The 27,876-nt window shown below is 58.8% G+C and overlaps 2 protein-coding genes and 1 long non-coding RNA gene across 4 annotated transcripts; 1 reads left to right on the top strand and 2 right to left on the bottom strand.

Moving 5' to 3' along the window:
* Nucleotides 1-1,218: 1,218 nt before the first annotated feature.
* On the bottom strand, nt 1,219-7,279 carry EPN3 (epsin 3). 2 transcript variants are annotated; one of them, XM_088538135.1, is made up of 9 exons: nt 6,702-7,279; nt 6,248-6,366; nt 4,467-4,547; nt 4,030-4,137; nt 3,782-3,866; nt 3,220-3,534; nt 2,242-2,352; nt 1,854-2,075; nt 1,219-1,738 (listed from the first exon to the last, which is right to left on the bottom strand). In XM_088538135.1, the coding sequence occupies exons 1-9, from the start codon at nt 7,270-7,272 to the stop codon at nt 1,419-1,421; spliced, it is 1,932 nt and encodes a 643-aa protein (XP_088394261.1). In that variant the 5' UTR covers nt 7,273-7,279; the 3' UTR covers nt 1,219-1,418. The 2 variants fall into 2 exon arrangements, with proteins under 2 accessions (XP_088394261.1, XP_088394260.1); XM_088538134.1 differs by lacking the exon at nt 4,467-4,547.
* A 1,484-nt stretch (nt 7,280-8,763) lies between these two features.
* On the top strand, nt 8,764-9,889 carry LOC148595945 (uncharacterized). The gene is made up of 2 exons (XR_015914060.1): nt 8,764-8,819; nt 9,712-9,889. It is a non-coding gene; the product is annotated as an uncharacterized LOC148595945 (long non-coding RNA).
* A 2,814-nt stretch (nt 9,890-12,703) lies between these two features.
* Nucleotides 12,704-27,157, bottom strand: LOC104571600 (MYCBP-associated protein). The gene is made up of 26 exons (XM_088537526.1): nt 27,029-27,157; nt 26,558-26,691; nt 26,283-26,487; nt 25,801-26,160; nt 25,658-25,721; nt 25,375-25,522; nt 25,246-25,300; nt 24,855-24,991; nt 23,748-23,926; nt 22,844-22,971; nt 22,134-22,293; nt 21,948-22,051; nt 21,299-21,470; nt 20,880-20,995; nt 20,011-20,161; nt 19,537-19,652; nt 18,750-18,850; nt 18,025-18,136; nt 17,500-17,686; nt 16,828-17,015; nt 16,261-16,407; nt 15,808-16,086; nt 14,833-14,954; nt 13,844-13,959; nt 13,208-13,338; nt 12,704-13,028 (listed from the first exon to the last, which is right to left on the bottom strand). The coding sequence occupies exons 1-26, from the start codon at nt 27,155-27,157 to the stop codon at nt 12,750-12,752; spliced, it is 4,020 nt and encodes a 1,339-aa protein (XP_088393652.1). The 3' UTR covers nt 12,704-12,749.
* Between the last annotated feature and the right edge of the window lie 719 nt (nt 27,158-27,876).

Genomic DNA, 27,876 nt, shown 5'->3' with positions numbered 1-27,876 from the left:
GGCGGCCGGGGGGCGGGGCCGCGCTCGGAGGCGGTGGCGCTGCCGGGGCCGGGGCGCCCCCGCGCGTCCCCCGCGCGCGTGTCCCCCGCGTGTCCCCCACGCGTGTCCCCTGCACACGGCTCCCCCACGCGTGTCCCCCACACACGTCTCGCCTCACGCGCTCCCCGCAGCGCCTCTGCCCTCCCCGCACGGTCACTGCCCCCACGGGCGCCCCCGGCCCCGCAGCCGCCGCGTCCTCCGTCCCGCCGCAGGGACGAGGCCAGGAGGGCCCCGCGCCCGGCCCAGCCGCCCCGGCGGGAGCTGCTGCAGCCCGCGGCCCCGGGGGGCCTCTCGCCTCCCCGCTAGCGGCCCCGGGACGGCAACCGGGAACGGCCAGGAACGGCAAAAATAAACAACAACCCTCCGGCCGCAGCCCTGGGGCGCAAGGAAGCTCCACACCATGGCCCATGAGGATATTTTATTGTTTTACAGTCAGTTCATGATTTCCTAAGTTCTGTTATAGCCACGAGGTCTCCGGTACCGTGGAGCTGGTGCTGCCGCCGTGTCGCACAAGCGCTGCCGCCCCGTCCCGCTGCGCCGCGCGGCAGCCCCCGACCAGCACGGCTCAGTCCCGCACGGGCCGGCAGCGGGGTCGGGACGGGCACGTGGGCACCGCGGAGAGGGGGACCCCTGAGGCGCCCTGGGGCGCAGGGCACGGGGAGGGACGGCGAGGAAGGGACAGGGCACTGCCCAAGCAGAGAAGCATCCAGGGAACACGGCAAGGAATGTGCACACCAGCGTGGGGGCAGAACAGCAAGGGGAAGCGGGAACCTGGAGCGGGGAGAGGATTTCCAAGGAAAAGGCCTGGTAGAAGGGGAAAAGCTGCGAGCGCTCCCCGGCTCCAGGAAGGTCCCGCGCCGCGGCCGGCAGACGCGGCTCCATGCAAGCCCTGCGGCAGCGAGCCGTAGCAGAAGGAGCGCGCGGGGCGCCGCCGGGTCCCTCCTTGTGGCATCCCAACCCCGGGGCTGGCCGCGGGGAGACCCGCGGGGACGAGGCATCGCTCGGGACTCCGCACGCCCGGCAGCGCCGGAGCAGAGGGCCCAGCTTCTCCAAGCCCTTGGCGAGGGCTCCTCCGCGCGCGCTGCGCCTCGAGCGCCGGCCGCGCGAGCGTCCCGCGCTGCCGCCGGCGCATCCAGCCGTCCTTCACCCACCATGCGGGAACGGGCTCTTCTCTAGCACGTCAAGCGAGGATATTCATGCTGACTCTGTCCGCGACCTGGGCAGGTGCTGGGATAGGACTTGTTGCAAAATGAGGCATCCTCCGTTTGCAGCTAGTGAACCGGTTGCCCTGAAGGTCTTTGCACGAGGAAACGCCGGGGTGTCTGTAACAGCCGGGGAAGGGGCGAGAGAGAGACTACACGTGCCGCAGGCCGGGGCGTTCAGAGGAAGGGGTTGAGCCCCGCGGGGCCGGGCGGCGCGGCCGAGCCGCTCAGCGGCAGCAGCGGCTGCGGGAGGTTGCCGGGGAGTTCGGGAAAGGACCCGGCTCCGGCCTGCGGGAAGGCACTGGCGGAGGCGGGGAGGGCCGTGCCCGAGGGGACGCTGCTCAGCGGGAGCGGGAGCGACGCGCTGTACGTCATGGAGGTGACGGGGACGCCCACGGCCAGGCCGGGCACGGGCGAGCCGGTCCGCATCTGGTTGAGCGTGGGCTTGGGCTGCTCGGCCACGCTGAACGGGTTGGTGGGCGACGGCGTGCTCAGACCTGCGGCAGAGAGAGCGCGCGAGGGCGTCACGGCGGCCCCGGCTCCCGCCCTCCGCGGACGCCCCCCTCTCGCGTTGGGAACGGCCATCCCGGCGCCCCGCTCCCAGGGACCTACCCGAGAGGAAGGGGTTGCGCGTCTTGGTGGCCTGCGGCGGAGCCACCAGCGAGTCCAGGTTCACCAGGGAGGAGGCGGCGGGGCCCAGGAACGCCTCCGGGGTTTTACAGTCCTTCCTCTCCTTGCAGGACTCGGGCAGCGAGTCCGCCAGGCTGGCCAGGTCGAAGCTCTTCGCCCCGTTCTGCTTGGCACCGGGGAACAGCTCGTCGAAGGGGTCCAGCTCTGCCGCGGAGGACGGAGCCGCGTGGGTCGGTGCTGACCACGGCGGCTGCCCACCGCACGCGCCCGTCTCAGCGTCCCCGCACCGTCCCCACGATGGGCCAGGACAGCGCGTCCCCCCTCGCCCCAATCATCCCCTCCCTGTCTCCCCCGCTCAGCCGCCTCTCACCTACGGGGCTGCTGGACTTGGCCGAGGAGGGCGGCTGCGCATGCTCCAGCTCCGGCTGCTCGCCTGGCTCCGGCGCCTTTGCAAACAGGTCGAACGCGTCGCCCCCCGAGGCTGGGGGCAAGAGAGGAGACTCGAGGAGGGGAGGAAGCGGGAGGTGCGCGGGCAGGGGGGCCGCGGGTGGAAGAAGAGGCAGAACGTGCAGGGGGGACGTGCGGCAGCGTGAGCCGCGCCAGGAGCCTGGTCTGCAACAGGCGCTGCCGCGCAAGGCCGGTGTCCCCAGGCCCCGTCCCTGCGCCCCGCGCTGCCCTCGTGCCCTGCTCTGCAGTGGCCAGGCAGGGACAGCCCTGCTGGGCTGGACGCGCAGGGTGAAGGCCCGAACGGCGCCGCGCTGAGCAGGGAAGCGGCACCGCGGCCCGCGCCGGGCTCTGCTCTCACACAGACACCAAAGCCCAGGGCAGCAGCCCCTGCACTGAGGGCTGTGAAACCAGGGTCTGTTCAAGGATGGAAGGAACACCAAGGAGGAACCGCGAGCAGCATCGGGCTTGGAATATGGGTTTCTCCTACAAGCGGTTCCTTCCCTGCGACGTGGCAAAGGCGGTTGGCAGCTCCCCAGCCTCATGGGGCTCTCTGGGCACGGTTTTGGGTGGAGAACAGCAAGCGGAGCCGCTCTGCGGTGTCAGTGGTGGGGATGTCCCCGCGGGAGCGCTCAGTTAACTATGCCAGGTTAATTAAAGCAGCCTGACTCTGTGCACAGAGATGAAGCCGAGAGGGCCCCTGAAGTCTTCAGCATGCCAGGGAGCCACCAGCAAGGTCCTGCTGCGGAATAGGAGCACGGCAGGGCTGGGAAGCAGGAGGGACAAGGCAGGGACACACTGCCACGAAAGCACAGACATGCCTGGGATGTCTAGGAGAGGGGAGCGATGGTCAAAGCCCTGAGCATCCCAAGCGCACCCCGAGCACCCCTCAAGCCTCTCTTACCCGGGTTAGGAGGTTGGTCAGTGACAGCAGCCCAGGGGTCAGGAGCCGACGTAGCACCAGAAGGAGCCTGAGCAGGTGGGGACGCCTTTGCCCAGGGGTCCGCAGAGGAGAAGCCAGAAGGCAAGGGCGCCTTTCCCCAGGGATCAGAGGAGGAGGAGGAGGAGGAGGCACCAGGGGGGAAATCCCAGGGCCCGGCGGAGGTTTGGTGGGATGACGCCGTCGGCTGGGAGAGCGGCTCCCCGGCCGGGAGCGGGACCCAGGGATCGGCCCCGCCAGCCCAGGCGGAGGCTGCCGGCTCCGCTTTGGGTTTCAGATCTGAAAGGAGAAGGGAAGCCATGGCAGCGGGAAGCGCCGCAGGCCGCGGAAGGGCAGCGCAGCGCAGGGCTGCTCCTAGCAGCACCACCCGGGCACGCGAGGAAACCACCCCTGAAACGGGGGGGAAAAGACGGGGCAGAGGAGGGAGGCAGAGCAGGAGGTCCTCACTGCTGAGCTGCCAGGAACGGGAAGGGACAGCGGTGTCTGCCACCGTGCCAAGCGCTGGCAGCCCGGGAGTTGTCCCTACCTGCCATATCCCACGGGTCCGCAGACGTGTGGCTGGGAGGGGCCGGCGCCAGCCCAAATATATCTGCCAGCTCCATAATAGAGGACTGCAAAGAGGAAAGGAGTAACAATGAGAGAAGGCCAGGGAAGACCTGCATGTCCAGGCCAGAACAGTGGGACTGCTCTGGAGCACAAGGTTGGATGTGGGACAGGAAGCTCAGGCTGGATGTGCTGTCCCCCTGCAGCCAGCTGGGCCCACAGTGGCTTTACCTGGCTTTTCTTCATCTTATCTTCTTCCTCCTCTTCCTCCCCGCCCTGGGCAGTCTCCTCCAAGGCTCTCTGCAGCAGGGAGTTCTCCCCCTGCCAAGCCCTCACCTCCTGCAGGGACAAGGGACGGTGCCGGTGAGGACCAGCAACGCGGGCCGGCACCTTCTCCTGGAGAGACACCCAGCACCAGAGCTGCCACCGCGTCCCCGGGAGCCCCAGCATCCGAGCAGACGGCTCCTCTGGGACGAGCCCGCCGCAAGAGTGCTCAGCAATCAGCCCCGGAGCAGCGGAAGCGAAGCGGGTGCCCGCGCGCTCCCGGCGGCAGCGGTGGGGCCGGCCGCCGAGCCAGGCAGAGCTACGCAGCGATTCGGACTCCAGAGCCCCAGAGAGAAGCCCGAGTGCAAGGAGAGAGGAGCGCTCGGGGCTGCGGGCACAGGTACCTTCTCGTGCTCCTCTCTGCTCAGCGCGAGCGCGAGCTGCAATTGTCTTTCTTCGTCTGTACTGGAAATTGGAAGTGGCTTCTGCCAACAGAGGAAATGGGGTGAAATTTCAGCTTGACCTCAGCTCGTGGGGCTGCTGACAAAGATCCCCACGCTCAGAGCCCGCTCTCCGGCGGCCCCTCGCCTGCCTGCGCCGCGCTCCGGTCATCCGGCCGCGCGCCGGCCCTGCTCCCGGTGCAGCTCACCTGCGTTCAGCAGCCCAGCTCCTGCCCTACCCACCTGCTCCTGCCTTTGCCTGCTCGTCTAGGGCGAGATGACCCCAAATTAGGCAGCCAGCATCTCCTTCGGGAGGCTGTGAGGGCACAGCCGTTCTCCACTGACATTGGAGGGCTCAGCAGAGGAAAGCAGAGCAATAAGGTGCCCCTTTCCCCTCTTCTCCACCTAATGCTAGCAAGGAGGTTGTGAAACTCAAGCCTCCAAGCCCCGCATGTGAATTTTCCTGTCCTCCCTTTTCCAGGACGGAGACGCTCAGGTGGCACCTCCGGAGGGGCCGGAGCGGCCCCGCACGGGGGCAGGGAGCGACGCGGGCCCTGCTCGGGGTGCACCGTGCACGTGCGAGCGCACGCGCGTGCGAACACGGCCCGCGGGACTGCGGCGGGCAATGCTGCAATGAGGCCTGCCCACGGCGCTCCTCACACTGTGCAGCACCTAAAATACTCCCTTCCACGACAAACATAGCGATCTATGCTCCCTTACGTCCCCAAACGCGCCGTGGGGAAGGGGACAGCGGGCAGCGCAGCCACCCTCGCAGCACGATGCAGCACACGGTGCTGCCGGCGCTCGGCGCCAGCCCCAAGGACGTCGCTGCCTGCGCCCGGGGGGACGCCCGGCCACGCAGCCCTCCGGGTGACCACGTCCCCCTGTCCCGCCTGGCACACGGATCTGCGCGCCCCGGGCTGCGCCAGCCGGCGCCAGGCTCTGCCGCCGTGTAAATGTGTAAATAAACTGTCCCCACGGAAAGGGAGACGTGCTCAGCCGAGAGGACAGCGCCGGGAGGCCCTGGGGAAGGTATTCGGGGTTTGCACCTCACCTGCTGCCTTAATGACCACAAGGGAAACAAAAATCAGTTAATTCCTGTCCAGCCCCATCTCCACTCAGCTCCTCCTGGCCAAGGCAAGCTGCTTTCCTACAGGGTCTTCCAGCCCTCCTTCCAGCCCAGTTCTACACGATGGGCTGCAGCCGGAGTGCGCCCAGCAGCACGCGGCCGCGATGAGCCCCGTGCTGGCACGCAGGCCCGAGGGACACGCCGGTCCCATCATGGAACAGGAGCTGCAGGAGGTGTCGCCTCCAAAACCTGCGCGGGGCGGCAGCAGAGATGGGGGAGCTTGCACTGGGAAGGCTCGATGGAAGCGGGCAGCCAGGGCTGGGAGGGAGCCAGGAGAACTCGGGGGGATTTTCGGGATTCACCCTGGGATCTCAAAGCTTTCTGCATGCCTGGAGTGATGCCAGCCCTGCTGTCCCCGCTGGTAGGAGGACAGGGAGCACAGCCAGCCCGTGCCTCCTTCCACCTGCCTGCTCGTGGTTGTGGATGCAGGGCACAGCATGAGCAGCCTGGCAAGGTCGCAGGTGCATGCACGGGGCCGGGCAGCCTCATAAATCCTCCTCCACACAGGCTGAGTCACCGCGGCCGCCCGGCACGGCCGGCGCGCAGCCCGAGGCGCCGCGGGCCTCGTCGCGGGGCAGAACCCACCCCACCGCCGCGGCGCCGCCGGCCGCGCTACCTTCTCGGCCTCCTCGCGGCTCATGGCCAGGGCCAGCTGCAGCTGCAGCTCCTCCTCGCCCGTGGTCTGGGGTCTCGCTTGCTCCAGGTCGGACGCAAACCGCGGCGACGAGGACGAGGCTGGGAAGAAAGAAGGAGGAAAAGCTGAAGGCTGAAGTAGCAGTGCCTGGACTGGGTTATTTCGAGAAGCACCTCAGCTCCATCTGCCTTTCCAGACATCCTCCCACACCCTGGAACGCCGCCCCCTGCCCAGCAGCTCCGGAGCGCAGCTTCCCAAGGGAAACACCCCAAGCTCAGAGCGTGCAATTAGCAACGAGCCCCTGGATTTGGGGTGGCTGCCATCGTGCCGGTTGGCGCGCAGCCCGAAAGGTGACGCAGGCCACGAGTGCCTCGCGAGCCTCCACGGGGTCCCCAGCGCGCGGTGACCCCGCGCCGCCCGTGCCCGCGGTGCTCACAGTTAAAGGAGGACGGTGAGCCCCGCGCGCGCCCGTAGTCGTCGCCGTACGGCGAGGCGCGCCGGCCGTAGGAGAGCTGGTGGCTGCCGCTGCCCATGCCCTCGAGGGCCATGCGCTCCTTGGTCTGCAGCGCGTGCGCCCGCTCCTGCTTCAGCCGCTCCTCATCCTTGAGCAGCGCCATGACCTGCTTCACCTTCTCCCGGATGTTGATGCCCTGGTCCTTGCCGTCCCGGTCCACGTACTGGAAGTCCTTGAGGGTCTGGATGGTGTAGAGGTTCTCCCGGCACTGGTGGGTCACCTTCTCCGAGCCGGTTTTGATGAGGTAGTCCAGGAGCGTGAGGGCTTTGTAGACGTGGCGCCAGTTCTTGCCGCTGTCATTCAGCCGCCGCCAGATCATGCCCATGACCTCGGCGAAGGCCACCGTGTTGAAGGTGAGGTCCGCGATCTCCGACATGAGGGAGCTGGGGGGCCCCCATGGGTCGTTGGAGGTGGCCTCCCGCACCTTGATCTCCGCCTCCGAGTAGTTGTGCACGATGTTCTTCACCTGCCGGCGCAAGGCCGACGTCGTCATGGCTGCGCGGCGCCACGAGCCGCGCGCCCGCAGGAGCAGCGGCGGGAGCGATGGTCACGGACAGCCCTGCGGGCGCCTGCAGCGGAGGAAGCGGCAGACAGAGACGTGAGCGCTGGCGCCAGCGGCCGCGCGGCCGTCCCCATCGCCCTCCGCGTACACAGGGACCGCTCCGCTGGCAGAGCCGCAGCGCCGGGGCCTGAGGAGGCCCTGCCAGGCCACGACACGTCCCTGTCGACCGGCCCTGCCAGGCCACCAACGCACACCCGAAGGCACCAAAATGGGACAGAAGTAAAATCCTAGACACAACTGATGTTGGCACTCTAGAGCTGCCGAAAGATTCGGCCTGGGATCCTGCAGCAAGATTTGGCTGAGACCTTTAATTGCAGTTTTGCTTCGAACCACCCCAAAACGGCAGCTGCTTCCTCTGGGTTTGGCTTTCTGGGCATCGCGGCCCCGGCCAAGCTCGCTCCGGGCCTCAGCGCTCCGTGCGCGGGGCCCTGCCGGAGCCGCGAGGCTCCTCGGTGCTGCCGGCATCCTGCAGCTCCAAAATAAAACCCAGCGTGACTCAGAGCCTGCTGCCACTTACAGCGCTCGCAGACACGCGCAGGGATTTTTGTGTTGCCTTTTTTTTTTTCCAAGCAAACTTGGTAATTTGGCCTCTCGGCAGGCCGTGCGCGCAGAGACGCAGCCGCTGCCACCTGAGGGGCGAGTAAAGGCCCAGGCCGGGCACGCGGGGCCGCGCTCGGCCGTGCCCACGAGGCCGGCAGCCGTGGCCGCCCCTCCGCAGCCTTCACACGGGCAACAACCCCCGGCCGCGCTCCCGCTCGCGGACGCCTATCTGGCCCTCGCAGCCGCGCGTGCGGGGCGCGATAGGCGCCGGCGCCGCCGTGCCCGGCCTGGCGGAGCTCTGCGGAGCGCGGGACGCCTCGCGGCGCCGGAGCGGGGCCACGCGGACGTGCCCACGGCCACACGCGGCTCCCGCGCAACCCGCGCGACCGGTCCGGCCTCGCGGCGCCTCCCGGCCACGCTGGCAGCCCGGGCAGGGGTTTCTGCCCCCATCGATCCTCCCCGCACCGCGGCCCGGTGCGTTGGAGCCGTCAGAAACACCTTGGGCGCCAATGGCACCCGAGGCGGCAAAGCCCTCCCGGCCTCGCTGCGGCCTCCGCTCGCCGCCAACGCCGGAGCGGGCAATAAAGTCGCCCCATCCCGGGGCGCTGCCAACGCGGGCGCTGCGGGTGACCCGCAGCCCGGGCAGGACGCTCCCTGCCGCCCACAACGCGTCTGGTGGGAGATCCCTCAGTCCCGCGCTGGGGACCTGCTCCATGCTGGACTTCACCCCCACGAGACTTCCCGGGAAATCTGTGCGCGAAGAGAAGGGCCAAGGGGCCGGGGGCGAGCGGCAGCGCTGGGAGCAGCGGGGATTGCTGGAGCGCAGCATCCCCTGGAGCGCAAGGGCCGTGAAACAGAAGCCGGGCGCTCAGCTGGGGCGGCAGCGGCAGGCAGCTCATATGGAATTACTGCAGTGACCTTGAGCAGGAGGCTGCCAGGTGCGAGAAGGACACCCGGGTTCGAGGACAGGTCCCCATCGGAGCAGCGGGGACCATGGCCAGGAGGGAGGCAGGGGACAGCCAGGGAGGGGGGGACGGAGAGCACGGGGTGGCACTGAGTGGGGGGGTGGGACTCGGAGAAGAGAAGAGGGGGAAAAAAATGAAAGAGAAAGGAGAGGAGGATAAGGAAGGGCAGGGGGAATATGGCAGGAAGGGAAATAAATAAATAAAGGAATAAATAGTCGCTTAATCTTTAATCAGGTGCAGGGCTGGGAGCAGCAGCGCACGAAATGGAGGGAGAGGCCGGGAAAAGGCCCCCGGGCGCCGGGCCGTGCCAGGGCCAGCGGGGCCGGGGCCGCCCGCGGCGGGGCCGCGGCCTCCAGAACCTTCCTCCCCAGCCCCCCGCCGCCTCCTCCTCCTCCTCCTCGTCCCCGCCGCCGTTCCCCGCCGCAGCCCCGCTTACCTGCGGCGGCCGGGGGAGCCGGCGGGGCCGGGGGGGCCGGCGGGGCCGGCGGGGCCGGGGGGCCGCGGGGCCGGGGGGCGCGCGCTGGCGGCGGCCGCAGCCCCGCTCCGCTCCGCGCCGCTCCGCGCCGCCCGCCGCCAAGTTGCCGGTCTGGCTGGGCAGGTCCCGGCGCGGCGGGTGCAGCCCGCCCGCCTTAACCCCTTCGCGGCCGCCGGCCCCGCGCGGCTCCGCGCGGCGACGCTGTGGCTGCCGCGTCCCCGCCCGCGCTGGCGCCCGCCCAGCCGCTGCCCCGCTCCTTCCCCCGTCCTGCTGCGGCTCCAGAAGCTCCTCGGGCTGCTGCTGACCCCGCTCCCCAGCCCGGTAACGCGGCGCCCTCGCAGGTTCCCCCGGCCGCTGTTGCAATTTGGGCTCATTAATTTTTTTTTGCAGGATCTATATTTGGAGCAGATGCTTCCCCTGCTCCTAAAGTCTGGCTCGGGGAGAGAGGAGGCATCAGATGACAGCACAGCATCAGTCATGTCTCTCCATCGCTTCAATGCCACCCCCTCGCTCCCGGCCTCTGCCTTCCATTTTAATCAGTGACAGGCTTTCAAGTTTTATGGATATATATATTCTCTTTAATATCACTGACATTTTCCATCCCGGAAAGCAGCTCCCGTGTGCAGCGGGTCCGCGTGGCCCTGCGGCTGCTCCCCGGGGACGTGCAGGGACCCATCGCGCCGGGGCCCTGCAGCCGCCAGCCCTGCCTGGGGCAGCGGGGACAGAGCCGGGAGCCCTCGGGGCGCTGCGGGACCCGCAGAGGAGGCTCTGGCCCTGCACGCGGGACAGAGGGGGTGACTCCCCCTTCCCGGCCTCGCGGACGGTCACCGTGTCCTCCCCTCCGGGGGTTGGACCCACAACGCGCAAGGCCGGCGAGGTTACTCACCTCGGTTATTCAGCAAACACAACACAAATTATTAACACTAATACAAATAACGGCCAAGTCGGGCAGAAGAAGGAGCATTGTTCTCGCTTGGTGGCAGGGAGCTGGGTTACAGGGACTGCAGCGTCCCCAGGGCCTTCGGAGGAAGCGCCAACAGCAGAGCCCCCCTGCCCGCTCGCGCAGGCCTCGAAGCGGGGTACAAACCTCCCTGGGAGCCAGGCTAAGTCCAACGGACTTCCAGCCATGGAACTTGCACAAATCATTAATGCGAAGGAAGAAAAAAAAAAAAAAGCTGATTCAGAGATACAGATGCCAGACAGCACTTGCTGAGCCAGCAGATCCCTTCCTGGCTCGTGTTTGTGCACTCTCCCGGAGGAGCTCCTTGTCCGGGCCTGGGAAGCCGGAGGAGGCACTGGCACCATTAATCAGAGCAAGGGTAGGTTATTCCCAGCATTCGGGTTATTTCTCTGTAGTAATCCCGCTGCCCTCCCCCTGCACCAGCCTCTGCCCCGTGAAAGATCCAGCACTGCTCCAGGAGGACGTGACTCATGGGCAGCTCCCATGCATCCAGAGGACAGGCTGGGCTGGCTGCGTGAGTCTGACATGGGCTCTGCTGTCCAAGGTGAGACCAACAACAAAACTGTCCCCGTCTTTGAGACGGCCACGTTGTCTCCGCGCTCTGCGGCCTTCCTGCCTACACGAGGGACGAGGGACGGCTTGGGCATATTCACAAGCTGATAACGATCTCCAGGGAGGTAGGAGCTATTGTCAGAGCCTGGAGACACACCCCAACTTGGGGCCTTTCTCCTGGTAATTCCCAAATGCTGCTGAAATCCTCACCAGAGCCGTGCTGAGCAGAGACATTCCCGCCATGGCTCCGTGCCTGCTAAGCCACAGGAGCTCCGGCCTTCCCTGGAAGCCACGGCGCGTCCCTTGGCCCTGCTAAGGGAAAGCGTCGGGGACGCTCATGAAGGGCCGCACAGGGCGGCAGCGAGAAGCCACGCAGGGGAGGACACAAGGCACGATCCCCCCGGAGAGCACGAGATGCCAAAATAAAACCATTCCGCACAGGGAACAGCTATTTTACATTGTTTGCAGGTTTTGGAGACACGTGTCTGTCTGGTTTCCCATGTAAAAGAGCCCAGGGCCGAGGCCCCCGGACCCCGCGGTGTCGTGATGGACATGGCTCGTCGCCGTGGTGCTTAGGGCGTATGGGCTCAGAATCCAAAGGCACCGCGGACACACGGACACACAACCTACCTCCCTGACACTTCCTTTTAGCGCCCAAGTTTCTGAAAGCGCCTTCTGAGCCAGCGCCAACTGCTCCAACTGATGCCTTTCCACAACAGGCTCCCACTCCAGCTGCGATGCACATGGAAACCGGAGAGATAAGGACGATAAAAGCAGACGTGTGCGCACGCACAGAGGCTGACGGAGACAGGAAGGGCGGCTCCAGCACAGGGCCCAAACTTGCTCAATTACTTACGGCATTGATTTCATTATTTTTAATTCAAAAGTGATTAGTCTTGGTAGAAAGATATGTCTTAGAACAGGATGTGGATACACTGAGCTGCATGGAAAGAGATGTCAGGAGCAGCCCAAGGGATAAATCCACGTGAAAAGAACTAAGCGAGGTGGCACAGCCCGTGATGACAGCCCGTTTCCACCGGGATCCTTCCTCACTCCTTCACAGGGAGATGCTTTATGGTTAGGGAGGACTGGCTAATGCTGCGTCCTCACCCATCAGCCCACAGCCCGTACCTGCCTACTTAAAAAAATAAACAAAACCCACCACCAACAAAAATCCTGTGTTTTGTTGTTTGGTACTTTTGAATTCTCCTCTCTGAGCAGAAATAACCAGCATTCTGGAGTCTTGTTTTCAGGCTGCTGTATCCCATGGCTTGGTTTCTTGCTGGCAAGTGTTCCCTGCAGAGTAACAGACGATCTAGCAACAGTCTCCCATCACAACATACCAGCAAACAGGCACCCCAGTATTTGTAAGCATTTTGATAAAAAAGAATCCCCACTTAATCCATGCAGACAAGGTATTTATTAAAGTTACAATTTATTTCTAGATAGAAAATGCTCCTCCCTCCTGCTTTACAGCACCTTTTTCCTTTAGATCCTCAAATAAAATAACCATTTTGTCCACCATTGATTCCAGCAGCCCGTAAACCTGCAGCAGAAATTAATAGATGATAGTAACAGCGAAAATGCACTAAATCTTGATGACAAGAATGACAAAACAGAGACCTGACCTCTCACACAGGAGCACATGCACATACAGGCACGTGCAGTGTCCCATAAAAGTTGCTGCTTGCTAACAGATTTTAGCTCTAGTAATAACTTTTCTGGCTATAAAGTGTGTTTAACATTATCTGAGATACAATTAATTCTGCCGATCCCTCAAGAGTCTGCTGAAGACATCCCAGATAAATCCAGCCTCGTGCGGGATTTCTATGTTAACAGATTTTGGGCTGGAATAAAGGACATCTTACCTTGTATTTCGCACTTACCTTGCTACAGAATCATGGGTCTCTACCCATCAGCTTTCCAAAGTTAACAAAATGCTTCCCTTTCCACCTAGCTTCATCGTAAGCTTACCAGCAAAGAACAAGAAACAAAGACAGATATAAGCCTTGGCGAGACTCACTTCAATATAAAGTTTTTCCTGGTATTTCCCAAACAAAATAGGGTCCACTGGCTCCTGCTGTAGTTCTACTGCATCTGCAAGTTCAGTTTCCACAGGTTGTGGTAACTCCAGAGATATATTGGAAGATTTTTGCCTTTTCTCATCTTTTATCTTTCTGCTGTTTGGACGTTCCTATTCAGAGACACAAAAGAAGAAAGAGAAAACCCAAGGCACAGCAAGATTCACCTCAGAAACAGCACCTCTTTCCAAAGGCAGGAACGGAGCTCAAATTCAGAATACAAAGTCTTGGAAGGCATCAGGTTCTCCCCAGAACCCAATGTGCAGTTTTAAATCTACATCCTAACACATACCTCTTTCTCTTTCCCTGATGTCTTTGATCTTTTTTTGTCTTCTTTATCCCTACTACCAACTGATCGTCTCTCTTCTTTCCTAGTGGTTATTTTGTCTTCCTTTTCTCCTTTTACAAGTAGCTGCACTTCCACTACAAAAGAAAGAATTCCAATAGCCCAAAAGCATTATTTACCTATTTAGAAAGACAAACTCACTACACCCATGCAATCCAAGTACATTATTTCAGTAGTCTATTTTCCTCTTTCTATTTATCTGTATTTATTTATACAGTGACAAAACCCTGACTTTGAAAAGTACTTTGTTCAAATAAGGACCGAACAGGTCTAAAGCATTTAGTAGAACAAGTTTGTAAAATAGCTAACAATGAGACTGGGGAGGGCTTAGTTTGTGCAAGAACTAGAACTACATCTATCTAAAATAAAAGACCAATTTGTTGTTATGATACCATACTACAATTACAGTTAGCATCATGCTTTATTTATTTATTTATTTATTTATTTATATTTTTCTGGTAGATTTCTGATAAAGCCTTGAGGAGAAACTGCTAGAGCTGCCATTTCAACTGAAATTCATCCCGTTTGGGGGGTTTGTAACAGTCTAGAGAAACTGGTTGCCAGGCTAAAATTACCCTTTACCTGGTTCCTCTGGAACGATGTCTACACAGGGGTCTTTTTCAGGCAAGCCAAGCAGGCACCTCAACATCACAGAGCAGCTTACCAGACCATCAATTGTTTCACGCCACAGCTGCAGGCTGAGAAGCAAAAGAATCAAAAACAGAAGAGGGACAATGCAGCAAAGCTCATGGGGTTGAAAGGGAGAGGCAGGGCTGTCTTACTTTACCCAGTGCCCATGAATGAAGGCACCTTACAGCTAAGAGCTACTGCTCTGTCCAACTAACCAGATAAAATAACACCCAATATTTAAAAAGCTGTGTAAAGAGAGGCTTAATTACTTTCCAGAGGTTGGAATCTCCAAGGTCTCGATGTTTTGCAAGCCAATGGGCTTATATGGACCCATAATAATTGTTCCATAATGTAGTAACAGTAATATAAGCCATGGCTTAAATTATTGTGAAACTAGGTCTTCTCTTTGGCATGACACATACATGTTGGTAAATCTGCAGCAATCTGTTCTCTCTATATAACAAGACATATATGCCTCCACCTATGTAGACGGGACTAGAGACTCTTATGGTACAGTGTTAAAGCTCCGAGGAAAAAAACAGTTTTTTGGTTTACAGTGCTAAAGCTCCAAGTTTTATAGTTTACAGTGTTAAAGCTCCAAGGAAAAAAACAGACAGACTGAGAATACTGTAATCTGAGTATAATAGTAGACAAACTTACCCAATGGTTTTATAAATATAGTTTAGAGTATTCTTGCCACAAATAATCCTGCATACTTCCCAAAATTACAGGAATTTAATATTTGAGATTTATCTCCAGAATAAAGCGGTATCTGGGACCTAGACAGCTGCTACAATTAATGTATAAAAACACAGTGTAGAGAAGACTTCTGGACCACATATAATTATCTGCTCTCTGACTCACGAAGCTTGCAGTGGAGCTTGCTAAGGGTATCGAGCATGCAAGACATGTACAAGGCTCATCTTGCAAAGGGAGCGCACCAGGTTTGATGCGGAAGATCCGACTGAGTTTGCTTCTGTTCAGCACAAAGCTCCAGGGCTGCCTTATTGAGCTGGATCAGCGCTGCTTCTCGCTGCTCCTCCTCAGGGATTGACTGCAGAGCCTGATGAGAGAGAAAACACGAGGTCCGTGGACCACATCTCAGCCGTCATTCCCAGCCACGCAGAGCCTGGACCCACTGCAGGAGCAGGGCTGCCTGCCTGCACACCTGGGCATGCAGCACATCTACACACCCCGTGGAGCCTGCTGCACGGCTCGGATGTGGCCAATGCGTGTATGCGATCCAAGATCTGGGAAGCAATCCCAGATCCCTCAGAGATACTGAGGGATTACCACAATACACCCCTTTCTAACTTCCGAGGTACAGTCAGTCCTTGTATTGGAGAAAAGGGATTCTAATGAATTAAAAGGGCTGCAAGTAAGAATTACTTAAAAAGGCAGATGAGAAAATTTCCAGGAGAGCACTGCAGAAAAACTGTGCTGACAGAGCCCAAACTACCCTTGCTTTAATCTAGGGAAGTCTGTATTTTATCCACAGCCTGTCATGAGTGCTCCGATGAATAGGAAGGACTCTTCAAGGAGAAGAGCCCTTGGAGAAGTCACGGGAGGCTGTAGGATTAGCCTGCTCCCTCTTCCCCACGCGCAGTTCTAGGATGAGAGAAAGCTAATGGCGACAAGCTTAAAATATCTATTACATTGTGTGGTTCTCTTTTCTTCTTCACACAACAGCCCTCAAAGTCTCTCCTGGGAATCTCTTTATAAGAACATGGAGGGTGTGGTCAGCAGAGACAAAACACTTTGTGACACACATCATAAATCATGTCTAACACAAAGCACATTGCAAGGAGACCTTTGGGTGGGCTCACACTGGCGTGTGCCAGGCTATTTGTAAGGAAAACAAAAACACCATTAACTTAACCATTAACCATAGAGCTAGAGGGAAGAGGGGCAACCACCTCCTTAAAGTCCTTGAGGGAAAGGTTCCATCCTGACTGGTTTGGTTCTTCTTCCTTCATCATCTGACTCGGAGTTGCCTCAAGAGTGTCATGACCTAGAACCTCCTGTGTGGAGCTCTTCTGGGCAGGGAGAGCCTCTGAGATACTCTTCTCATACGTCGTGTCCTCCACAGAGCTCCTCTGGCCTGAGGGTATTTCCTCCTCAAAGGCTGAAGGAACAGCCATATGCTGTCTCCACAGTTTATGGAGTTGTTTTACCACTTGATGCTGATAATGCAACTTTGGTAACATGAGGGAAAAAGGAAAAGAGACAAATGAGTTATGACTTTCCTCGACAAGCTTAATTCTTAAAGCCACCACGGTTGACTCCGCCAGCACCCAGAAACCCATGGACACACCAGCCCTGCAAGTCTTCCTTCCCTGCTGTACGACGTATCAGATACACAACCTCACCTCTGGATTCCTCTCGTGGAATAACTCCTCCTCTGTGACATAGGCATCCACAGGAGACGGAGGGCGCTCTGGAGTCCGAACCCGCTCAAGAAGTTCCTTCAGGGTCTCTTCTACTATAACGACCCCTTCTCGAGCAGCCAGGTCAGCCTGAGGCACCACAACAAGCACAACATGTCTGAGCCCCCTTCCACAAACAAATGCATGAACATAACACCCATGCTAGTAAGAATATATACACATAATACAGGACCACAACAAGAATAATTGTACGAGACAATCCCATCCCACTAGTAACTGAGGAAATTCATTAATGAAGGAAAAATCATTTTTTAAAAGGACCAATGTAAGTAATTTAGGAGATAAAAATCACATCTTTATTAAAAATACTACAATAGACTTTGGAGTTGTTCTTCCATTTTATCTAGTACACCTGATTAAGTATGTGCAGATGTTCACTTGGCCCTAATTGCATGGTAATAAAAATACCACGTCATCCACTCCCTTCCTTACCCTCTATTTGCACAGTAAGTTCAAAGCCCACAGTCACCCAGTTACTTGCTTGGTTACCTCCAGTTTCTCTCTGAGGTCAGCCAGTTTATCCTCATACACAGCAATTCCCCAAAGGGACACCTGCAGCAGAGCTCCTCCTAATAACAGAGGATGTGTCCTAAATTCCCAGGACTCACTGAAAATTCCTGCTTTCTCTGACTTGAATATAACTGAAAACTTCCTAGTTTCTCCAGGCAAAATTACATCTGCAAAAACACAGAAAAGATGCAAGTCTGTAAGAAACTATTTGGTTAACACAATCGCTCTCCAAACACCCTGATGTTTTCCCACAGCTTTGCTCTTTATCACAGTTCATCCATTTATTTCTCCTTCCAGATTTACTCCCATTTGCCATGGTACTGAACTGTTTTATTTAATCACTGCATGCTCCTTTCACAGCAAGCTCAGCACTCCCACTGGCAGATTATGCAGTTTGCAATGAAAAAAGGATTCCCTGTTAGATGTTCTACCCATTTACATTCAGAGAAGGATGGAAATCCTTTTCCTTAAACCTCATGAAATGGATTGGCCGCACACACCTTTCAGGTGCTAGTCAGCTCTGGGGCCCAGTACAGCTTTCTAAGGAGAATCACCAGCAGTTGCTTGCTCTGCAAGGTCAGAGTCAGCAGTTTCTGAGCGTGTGCTTCCTGGTATGTGTACAAAGGTCTCAGAGATCAGCAGTTCTCCTACCTGGTCTGGTATTAAAGTAAAAATACTGTATTCCCTTCTTTGTTTCTCGGATGGGAATTTGCTGAGGAAGCCTCCTCCAGCTGTACCAGATGGCAGTTGTGCCATCGTTGCTCACTGTCAGGGAGCTCTCAGCTCTTTCACCAGCCACAATCTCGAAGGTGAGCCGGGCAGCAATGCCAACCTCATCCTACAAGGAACAGAAAAGGACAGAGATAACAATTTCTATTCTATCTGGCAAGATTTATCTCGCCTGAAGTAATACCACAAATGTAGGGTAGAACCTTGGTAGGAGAACCTGTAAGGCAGGTCCAAGCAAGTGGTCATTAAACAGAGCCCACGAATGTGAGCTTCTCACCACAGTCACAGGAACTTCTTGTGCTTTGAGATCTCTCCAGAGCAAACACAGGGATACTCCATTATGCTCAGAATAAATTGCTCATTCTCTGCCCTGGGAGTGATACTCAGCTATGACTTAGGAACTAAAGCAGGCTTAACTTGATTAGACATTAAAAAGTGCACATTTACCTTGCAAGAAGCGGTACCATTGATCCAACGAGCAGGCTGGCCACAGAAATCTAAAGACGGACCCAGGATTGATTCTGGAACCGCACTGGGATAGTCTGTAAAGGGGTCACTGCTAAACAAAACAACAGCCAGTGTTTTGTGGAACAAAATTCATTTTAAGGTAGGGAAGAATCAAAGAGCTGCCACCGAACAAGAAATAACTGGCTAGTGATTCTGCACAGTCCTCCCTTTAAGAACAAAGCCCTGCAGATCGGGTTCCCGTGGGTAAACAAACTCCAGTTACACATTTGTCACCTTAAGAAGGGCAGGACAGCCGGAACAATACAGAGAAGAACAAGAACGATAGGTGCCTAGGGAAAGCTGAGGGCACGTGACTGAGCAAGGAGAAATGACCTCAGGGCTGTGCCGTGGGTTCAGGGGACACGGATGGGCAAGAAAACCAGATGGTGACCATTTGGACTGGAAGAAGAGCCTTTAAAATAAAAAATAAAAAATAAAAAAACCCCATCCACTTTTTTCTTGATTTTTGTTTTTTAATCACTAGGCCTCAAGGCACACATGAACTGCTTTCTCCCTAAATCTGGTGATTTTAAAGTTAAAACAGGCCTTTTTTCAGTCTCCAGTTGAGACTCCTCGCCATTCCAGATAAGGAAAGCTAAGGACACCCTTTCAGACTGATGGTACATACCCAAAATTCCATATTTCTATTGTGAAATACAACTTACAGCTTTTCAGACTCTTCAGAGGTGGTGGGATGTGGCAGAGGCTGTGTTGAAACAAAGGTGAAAGGCTGGCCTTTACCAATCACCTCCAGTCCATCCAAATCCTGAACACATACACAAAAAAAGTCACCAACTTGTAATTTTCCTTTTTATACAGAAAGGAAGTTAGAATAGCACCAATTCAATCAAGAACAAATACAGTGACGTTTAGGTATCCTGTTCCTATGACTGTTTCTAGATGAAGAGACAGAAGGAACAGGCTCTGGCTCTTCTGAGAATCATGGGTGATTGCATTCCCACTACAAATTCTGCAAACTTGGAAAAGCTCCCTCTCCACCTCCTTCTCATCCCCACCACAAGGTTTCAGAAAGAAAAGATCAGGGTTTTTGTTGTTGTTTTTTAAGAGAAGGGGCTACCTGTCTTGAGAAGATTTTGGATATGTATCTCCAGGTGGGTAAGGATGTTTTCTGCTTGAAGCACTAAATCAAAATCCCTTGTTTTTATTGTTATTTATTTATTTATTGCCTAGGTGTTGGCAGCTGCATACTGCTGGTCTGGGGTCATATTCTGAGGCATCTAACCCATTCCACACATCATTTTAGGAGGCTAGACATTCCTTTCATGTCTGTGACTCCCCTCTGGAATGCAATAACTTTCAGAATAAGTACTGCATGGCTAAATTCTAGATTTTTAAACCTTTTTCTAATCCAGTCCCTAGTCAATTGTACACTATTCTATAGCCTGTAAGAAGATAAGAGTGATACAAATATGTTTGTTCCTCCTGTCTTACTGGTTCGTAAAGATCCAGCTCTTCTAGGATGGATTTTAGTTCCTGCCGTCGATGTTTCAGGAAAAGACTCTTATCCCACGTTAGGCGGAAAGTGGCCGCCTTTGGAGACTTCAAACCTGTGGAAACACCCACACAAGAGCTCACTGTCTACACATCCAAACACCTATTTACTCCCCACCCTCTGTCAAACTTTGATCTCATAGTGCTTAAGTTTCATGTCCACTAGGATGAGCTGCTTTGTAGCAACACCCCGGGCAAGTCACCGAAGTTGCAGTACTTCAGTCTTCCACGCAGTGAATTTCCTCTGTAGTGACTGGGGGCCCAGCTGAGGATGCCTGGGAAGTGCCTTGTGCTGCAGCTACCGAGTGGGAAACAGCAATGTGAGCCTCTCTGCTAACAGGAGCCGCTCTGTGGCTCTGCTGCTGCACCCTCACACCCCATTTCTGCGGGATCACCACCCTGGCGCTGCCTCACCCGTTTCCCGGCGGACGGTCCGAGGTTTCCCCACGTGAGTGACTGGCTCTGGGTAGCCACGTTCCCGTTGAGTCAGTGTCATCATGAGGCCCGTGAGTTCATCTCCGATACGATCGGGTTGGCTCCAGAACTCGCTCCCTCTCCGGTAGCCCTAGCGTGGAAAAAAACCCTCCTACTGATGCTTTCAGATACGTCCAGCCTGCCTGTTAAGTTTCCTGGGGATTAGATGCTAAAGTGGAAAAAATGTTTCACCCTACTTATAGGGGTATTTTAAAGTCCATAAATTAATCGCTCTCTGCAGAATAAGCCAAAATTTCTGTTAAGCTGCTATCAAAAAGACCTCCTCCTACCTAATACAAGGGAAATAATGGCTAGATGAAGGCCTAATGATATAAAATAATGCATCACATAGATGTATATCCTTTGAAAGTGCTAGAGATATACAGATTTAACTACAGGATATCCCCATTATCCTCCTGAGCTACCCACACACCTTTCTCAATGAGCATCCCTAAAGTACAAGCCTGAAGCCATCAGATCTTTCTTGCCCCAGGACAGTATTTCCAGCACATCCCTAAGGCTCTCCTCAGCGTGTGTCAGCCCATGGTAAGAATCAAGACCTGGCACTTGCCCACAAACTGTAGTAAGGGGTCAAAACACAGCAGTGCTTCCTCTAACTAGTAGGAATAGCATGGGTCGTGTTTTATTTTTTAAATTGTTAGCTTTATTTACATTCTATGCTGAAAAACGTGGAGGGACTTTGATAAGTATCTAATGACAGCTCTTTAAAGATATTATTCACAGCAGTAGCAGCTTATCCCTTTCCCAAGTGCAGCGTAAGCAGGATCCAGAGGAAGCGAGGCTCTCACCTTCCCAGGGAACAGGGCAGGAAGACTGCGGTCAATGAGGTCACGCTCTTCCTGGATTTGCCTGTAATCGTCCGAGATGTTCATCAACAACTCATTCTCTGGCTTCCGCAGAATTTCTAAAAATAAGGAAGGCCACATCATCAGTACTGCCCTTGCCATTACTACAGCTTGCTTGTAACTTCCCCTGGAACTGCCCTCCCCAAATCTCCCGTCTGACGCGCAGCCAGAGCCGTTGGCTCGCAGCCCTGCAGTCTCCATGACTTTCCAGAGGCATCGGCAGCACAGGGAGCTCGGGGAGCACGGGGATAGATTGCAACAGCATCAACCCCGCTCTGCTATGGCCGTTACAGCTTGTGATGCCATCCAGTTCCCCTGCTTCCACACAGAACTTCACACAATGACATGTCAGCTTTACTCACTTCCCAGGTGTTTCTCTTGCTTTTTCCTCATTCCCATATGGTGATCCCAGTTCTGGAGAGCTTTGTGCTGCGATGGTGGGGTCTGCTGAACCTTTTTCTTCTCTCCTTCCCATTTCTCCTTCAAAGCCATCGCAAAAACATCTTGAGGAGAATCCTCAATAAATTCTGCTATCTGAAGAAGAAAAGATTAGATTAACCCTCCTCCCATGAACACACTGCCACAGTGATAAAAAAGGGAGAGGGGAGGAGAAAATAAATGTTCAAATTGGTAGTGCCTTTGCCTAATCACTCTAAGGGGAGCAGAAACCGCGCTGGGAGCGCACGCACACGGGAGGTCTGTCTGAGTAGGTGGACTCGGGCACTGGTGCTGTTGCATCACCAGCCCTTCCCACGCCAGCCCGGCGCTGGCAGCGGTGGCACAAAGGGAGCAGGAAGCTGCTGTCGCCCTTTCTTCCATGACAGGGCTCCTAGACCCGCTGGTGCAGTTTCTCTGAAGCAACCCCCGCACACGGCACCATGAGGCTGGGAAAAACCCCGCTCCGGCCTGACCTGTTCCTGACAGGGGCTGAGTCAGATCAAAAAGTGCTGTACACACTTCACCGCTAGCAAAGTGCTGCATGGCAGCGTTTACATCACTTCACAGACCAACCTGAGTGTTTCCTCTGGCTAAAGCTTCCCTCTTGTACTCCTGGAGACTTCCCAAAATGTCATGCGGGAGAAGCTCTTCATGGCCATCACCAAACTGTCCCGATCCTACACAAAGCCAGAGTCAGGTCACTAAAGACAGGTTTGGCAAAACTGAGAGTGGCAGGTGAGACATGAAGCATAAGCATACCAAAAAAACTCAGTGGTTTCCCAGATGCCTCTGGAGCAGCAGGATACGCTACTAGGAGTTGTGTCTTCTTCTGTGTGTCTTTGGGTTGATGTTTTCGAACAAGGAATTTCCTGCTAACTGGAATTCTCTTCTCATCAGAGGGAAGGCGTGGAGGATGGAGCTGCAGAAAACAAACAATCACCTTGTAATTAGGCAGACACTGACCCACCTCCATTCCTTCAGATCCTCTGGGGATTAGCACAGAAACTACATGACATAGTCTGGACAGCCCCATCTGTAATATATGTGTATAGACACCCATTCAATTACTATTTTAATCCTCTTGGCTGCCATAAAATTGGGACAGGGGAAAGAGTTTTAAATGGTTTTCTCAAGGATTTTCTGTTGCATTTCTTGCTGACAAACGCTTATACTCACATGGGTGATAGTTACTAAACAACATATGCCTCTTGTGGGCTAAAAACATTGGAAATGTAATTTTGAAGGGACATGTGACTGATTCATCCTTTTTAAAGCATCATTTAGTATTCCTTTTTATTTAGGAACTGAGTCTGATGATCTGAAAAGTCATAAAGAGCAGGACAGACAAAATGGAATGAACTCCACGGGACTGTTTTGATTCTAATAAATGTTCAGCATCCTCTCTTAAACTCACAATGAAAGCCAAGCTCCAGCGAATGCAGCCATTTCTGCCATGCAAAGATACCTACTTTCTCCAGATCCTCCACCTTAATCGCAAGCGCTTGGATTTCATCTCCTTGCAGCACACACGGAACAGGCTCGGGCTCTTCTGCAATTGTTGGTGAGGTCACTTCAACCGTTTTTGCCTTCTTCTTGTCTGAAAGACAAGTCCAGGGGCCTCTTCCCCAGTGCCCCACAGAAGTCCTATCTGCTTTCAGTGTGTCTTTCAGTCATTTTAACCTGAACTACTTTCTCAAAGAATCAAAATCAGCATCCCCTGGACAACCACCTCCTGAGAAGAACCAAGGTGAACTACAGGACCATAGAATCATTATGTTTGGAAAAGACCTTCAAAAGCACCGGGAATAACCTTCTTATACCCTTTGCACTAGATAAGGGGTGATGAATCAGATGTAAACAGTGCAGGTTATAGAGCAGACTGAACTCCAGAAGTTTCCTACGCTGGTTGCAAACACCAGCACAGCTTCAGCGCAGAGGTGTAATACGTTACAGTCACCAAGCAAATCTCAGCTATATGTAAAAAACTACCAACTCCTCCGTACACCCTATACAGCAAGACCTTTGGGGCCATTTAGTGATTGCCACTGGGTTTGTCACCAGCAGGGACAACCACAACGCAGGGAGTCAGCGGAAGGCAGCCTCATATCAGCTGGGTTTCTCCCATACCTCCAGAGTCCTTCCAGCTGCGACAACTATTTTGGAGAGACACAATACGTCGCCCTTACAGTTAAACGGTAAATAAATAAAAAGTATCAACCATGTTGATAAGCAGTCACTTATAACTGCCTCCGATACACTCGGTGCACACGGCAGAGACCCCCGGGCTGCTGCCGCGGGCCCTCCACGGCAGGGCCGGGGCCGCGGGGCCCCAGGCCCCCCCGCGGCGCAGCGCCGGGCCCGGGCGGCCCCTACCCAAGGGGCTTTTGACGCGAGGCTCCTTCCTGGCGGCCGCGGCCGAGTCGAGGGCGGCGGGGAGCGCGGCCCCGCGGCGGCCCCGCGCCTCCTTCCGCGAGGCGCGCGCGGGCGGCGGCGGCAGCATGGCGCAGGCCGCGGCGCCATGGCAACGGCACCAGCGAGGCGCCGCCGCGCGCCTAGAGCGGCGCCCAAGCCGCTTCCGGGGGCGGGGCTGCCCCCCGCGCCCGCCAGCAAGCCCCGCCCCCGCGGGGAGGGGCTGCGCGTGCGCAGTGCGCGAGCGGGGCGCGGTGCGGTGCGGGCAATGAGCGGGGATGAGTGTGCAAGGCACGGGGAGGAGCGTGCAAGGCATGGGGATGTGCAAGGCACGGGGCAGAGCTGTGCAATGCACAGGAATGGGTGTGCAAGGCACGGGGAGAAGCGTGCAAGGCACGGGGATGTGCAATGCACAGGGCAGAGCTGTGCAATGCACAGGAAGGGGTGTGTGGAGCACAGGGCAGAGCTGTGCAAGGCACCACGACACTCTGAGCATCCTCGTGGCTGCGGCAGCCTGGCCACAAGCTGCGCCAGCACCGCCACAAGCCGGCGCACGCTGGCGTCTCTAAAACGCCTTTAGAAAGCCCCGGGCGCTGGGGATGCCACGGCAGCGTCGCCTGAGGCCGGTTACTCAGCCGGCCCTGCAGCGCTCATGCCCTCGTGGGTGCGCGGCTGCGGCCTCCCGAAATCCCCTTTCTGTTGTGCAACTTGCGGCTGCCGCAGCACGGCCGGCAGAGCAGGCGCCTGGCTGGGACACTGCGGGCGGCCGTGGCGCAGCCGCGTCCTCCCCTGAGCCTGGGGACGCCGCATCCCGGCCACACGAGCCCCGCTGGCAGCGACGCCTGGGAAGGGCTTGATTCCCACAGCAGGAGCAGGGGAGATGCACCCAGCACCAGCAGAGCCGATCGGCAGCGCTCCAAGCGGCGCTGAACCCACTCCTGCATCGTGCGCGCACACCCGCTGCACTGCTGCAACACTAACTGCTTTATTTGCTGCTTCTCTGCAGGCCGCAGCGCGGCTCGCGCACCGGGGAGCGCGCGAGGGCCGTCGCCTCCTGCCCCTCTGCGCTGCCCACGCGCCGCCGCCGCCGCGGCTAGGACGTGGGCGCCGGGTCGGTGCCGGGGGCCCAGCGCCGCTGCAGCTGGCACAGCAGGGCCGGCAGCAGCGAGTCCAGCACGGCCAGCCCTTCCCAGGAGCACCGCAGGCCGCTGCGGAGCGCCCGGATCAGCCCCGCGGCGCCGGCAGCGCCGCGCGCGGCCCCGGCCCCGCTCACCTGCCGTCCAGGACGAGCCAGCCCTGCTCCGCCAGCTCCCTCGCCTCCCCCGGCGCCCCGAACACGTCCCAGAGGCTGAGGTGCGGGGAGAACTCCCGCCAGTGCTGCAGAAAAGCAAAACGTAACGACAGAAAATCAAAACGATCCTTTTTAAGCGTTAAGGATAAGCAGGCCCGGCCCGCTGCTCACCCGGTGCGTGATGCCCGTGTCGGTGCGCAGCCCCAGCACCAGCACCTCCTCCAGCCTGCGGGGCGGCAGGGGCTGGGGCGGGCGGCGAGGGCCGGGTGCCCGCGCCGCCGCCGTCCCGGCCGTACTCACAGCTGCAGCGCGCTCAGCCGCACGCGCCGCCGCGTGCCGTGCCCGGCCGCCCGCACCTCCCGCATCCAGGCGCCCGGCTCCGCTGTCTGTGTCCTGGCCTCCCGCTGCGTCAGGCCCTCGGCCCACGGAACGAAGCGCCCGTGGGCCCCTGAGGACGGCAGGGCAGGCTGCGTCGGCCTGGTACCACCGTGCCATTTTGCACCACCCTTGATGCCATTTTCGCCACGGTGCCGCCATTTTGTGCCACGGTGCCGCCATTTCGCGCCGCGGCGCCGCTCCTTACCTGGCCCCACGCCCACGTAGGGCCGGGCCCGCCAGTAGGAGAGGTTGTGGGTGCTGACGGCGCCCTGAGCGCGGGGAGAAGGAAGACGGTGTCACGGGGACGAGGACAACCCCGCGCGCGGGGCGCTGCGGCGCCGGCCTCACCTTCCGCGCGAAGTTGGACACCTCGTAGTGGCGGAAGCCGGCGGCCGCCATGGCGGCGCGGGCCGTGTCGTACATGGCGCGCAGGTGCCGCGGGGCGGGCAGCAGCCCGCGGCGCACGCGGGCGCGCAGCGGCGTGCCGGCCTCCAGCGTGAGCTCGTAGAGCGCCACGTGGTCGTCGCAGAGCTCCAGCGCCGCCGCCAGCGCCCGCGCCCAGCGCGCCGCGCTCTGCCCCGGCAGCCCGAAGATGAGGTCCAGCGACGTGCGGCCGGGGAAGAGGCGCCGCGCGGCCGCCAGCGCCGCCGCCGCCTCCGCCGCCGTGTGGTCCCGGCCCAGCAGCCGCAGCTCGGCGTCGTCCAGCGACTGCGGGCAGGATGCGGGGTGGGACCGGGCTGGGACCGGGCTGGGACTGGGCTGGGATACGGGCTGGGATACGGGCTGGGACCAGGCTGGGACACACCGCGGCGGCGCCAGGGCCGCCTCACCTGCACGCCCAGCGACAGGCGGTTGACGCCGGCGGCCTTGAAGGCGGCGAGTCGGCCGGCGTCGGCCGAGCTGGGGTTGGCCTCCAGGGTGACCTCGGCGTGCGCGGGCAGCCGGGCCTCCCCCGCGATGGCCTCCAGCACGGCGGCCACGGTGCCCGCGCTGGCCAGGCTGGGGGTGCCGCCGCCGAAGAAGACGGAGGTGACGCTGCGGGCGCAGGGAGCGTCGGGCGGCCGCGCAGGAGCAGCCCCCGGCGCCCGTCCCCGCCAGCGCCCACCTGCGCACGTGGCCCAGGCGCAGCAGCGTGCGGGCCTCGCGCACCAGGCAGGCGCGCACGGCCGCCTCGTCCACGGCGCGCGCCGCGTACTTGTTGAAGCTGCAGTAGGTGCAGAGCTGGCGGCAGTAGGGCCACTGCGGGGCGGACGGGACCCGCTTGCCGGGGTGCCGCGTTCAGGGCGCAGCGCGGACCTGGGGCCCCGTCTGCGCCCCGCAGCCACGAGCACGGCCCCACGGCCCCGCCTGCATGCGCAGCCCCGGGCTCCCGCTTGCACCCCCCGCCCGTGCGCGACGCTCCCTCTGCACCCCGAGAGCCCACGCGTGCCCCCCCCCGCCCCCCCACGGCGCGGGGACCCCCCCGTGCGGCCTCAACCCCCGCGTGAGCAGCAGGGCCCCCCCGCGCGCCGCCCACGTGCGCCACCCCGGGGCTCCCCGCGCGGGCCCGGGGCTCCCACGCGCGGCCGCCGCTCACGTGCACGTAGACCGCGGCCGCGCGGGGATCCGCGCGCGGCTCCGCGGGGGGCTCCGCGGGGGGCTCCGGGGTCCCCCCGCAGGGCCGGGCCGCAGCCCGCGCCGCCCGCCAGCCCCGCGCGGCCGCCATGGGCCCCGCGCCGCCCCCGCTCCGCCCCGCGGCCCGCCCCGTGTCCCCGCGCGCACCGGGACCCCTGTGCGAACCCGGCGCTGCGCCTGTCCCCATGTCCCCACGCACCCAGAGCCCCCGTGCGAACCCGCACCGTGTCCCGCGCCCGGCCCGTGTCCCCCCCGCCCCCGGGCCGCAGCCAGGACCCCGCGCGGGCTCCTCGGCGCCCCGGGCAGGGATCCGCTCACCGGCCGCACGGGGCCGCTGCCCCCAGGGGCTCTGCGGGCTGGCGCGGGCTGCCCGGGCCTCCTCGGTGCAGCAGAGCCTCAGCCCCCCGCTCCTTGACATCCCGTTTTCTCAGCATTCGGGGACATTTGGCCCTCGCCTGGCCGGGCACGGCGGTGCTGGCGAGCTGGAGCCTCCAGCTCCCCCTCCACAGGGAGAACTCCCTGAGGGCAGCGGTGCACGGGGGCAGCGGGCGCCAAACGCAGTGCACAGCGGTAGGGGACAGGGTGGCAGCCAGGACACGAAGGGAAAGGAGAAGAGGAGAGAAAGGAAAGTGCTCTCTGCCTCTGGGGCACAGGCTCCCTTCGCTGTCCCCATCCGCGCTGTGTCCCCAAAGTGTCTCCTGGCGCCGCTGCTGTGGGCGAAGGGCGCTGGGGCCCCGGGGAGCCCGCGGTTACTCCTGGGCAGAGCAGCTCCTGCCCAGACAGCCGGGGAGGAAAGCGGGTTTTCCAGCC

Source organism: Tinamus guttatus, unplaced genomic scaffold (genome assembly GCF_059628265.1).
Source record: "Tinamus guttatus ecotype Peru unplaced genomic scaffold, ASM5962826v1 Tinamus_guttatus_pri_ptg000045l, whole genome shotgun sequence".
NCBI lineage: Eukaryota > Metazoa > Chordata > Aves > Tinamiformes > Tinamidae > Tinamus > Tinamus guttatus.
This window is presented reverse-complemented; position numbering and strand designations above follow the sequence as displayed.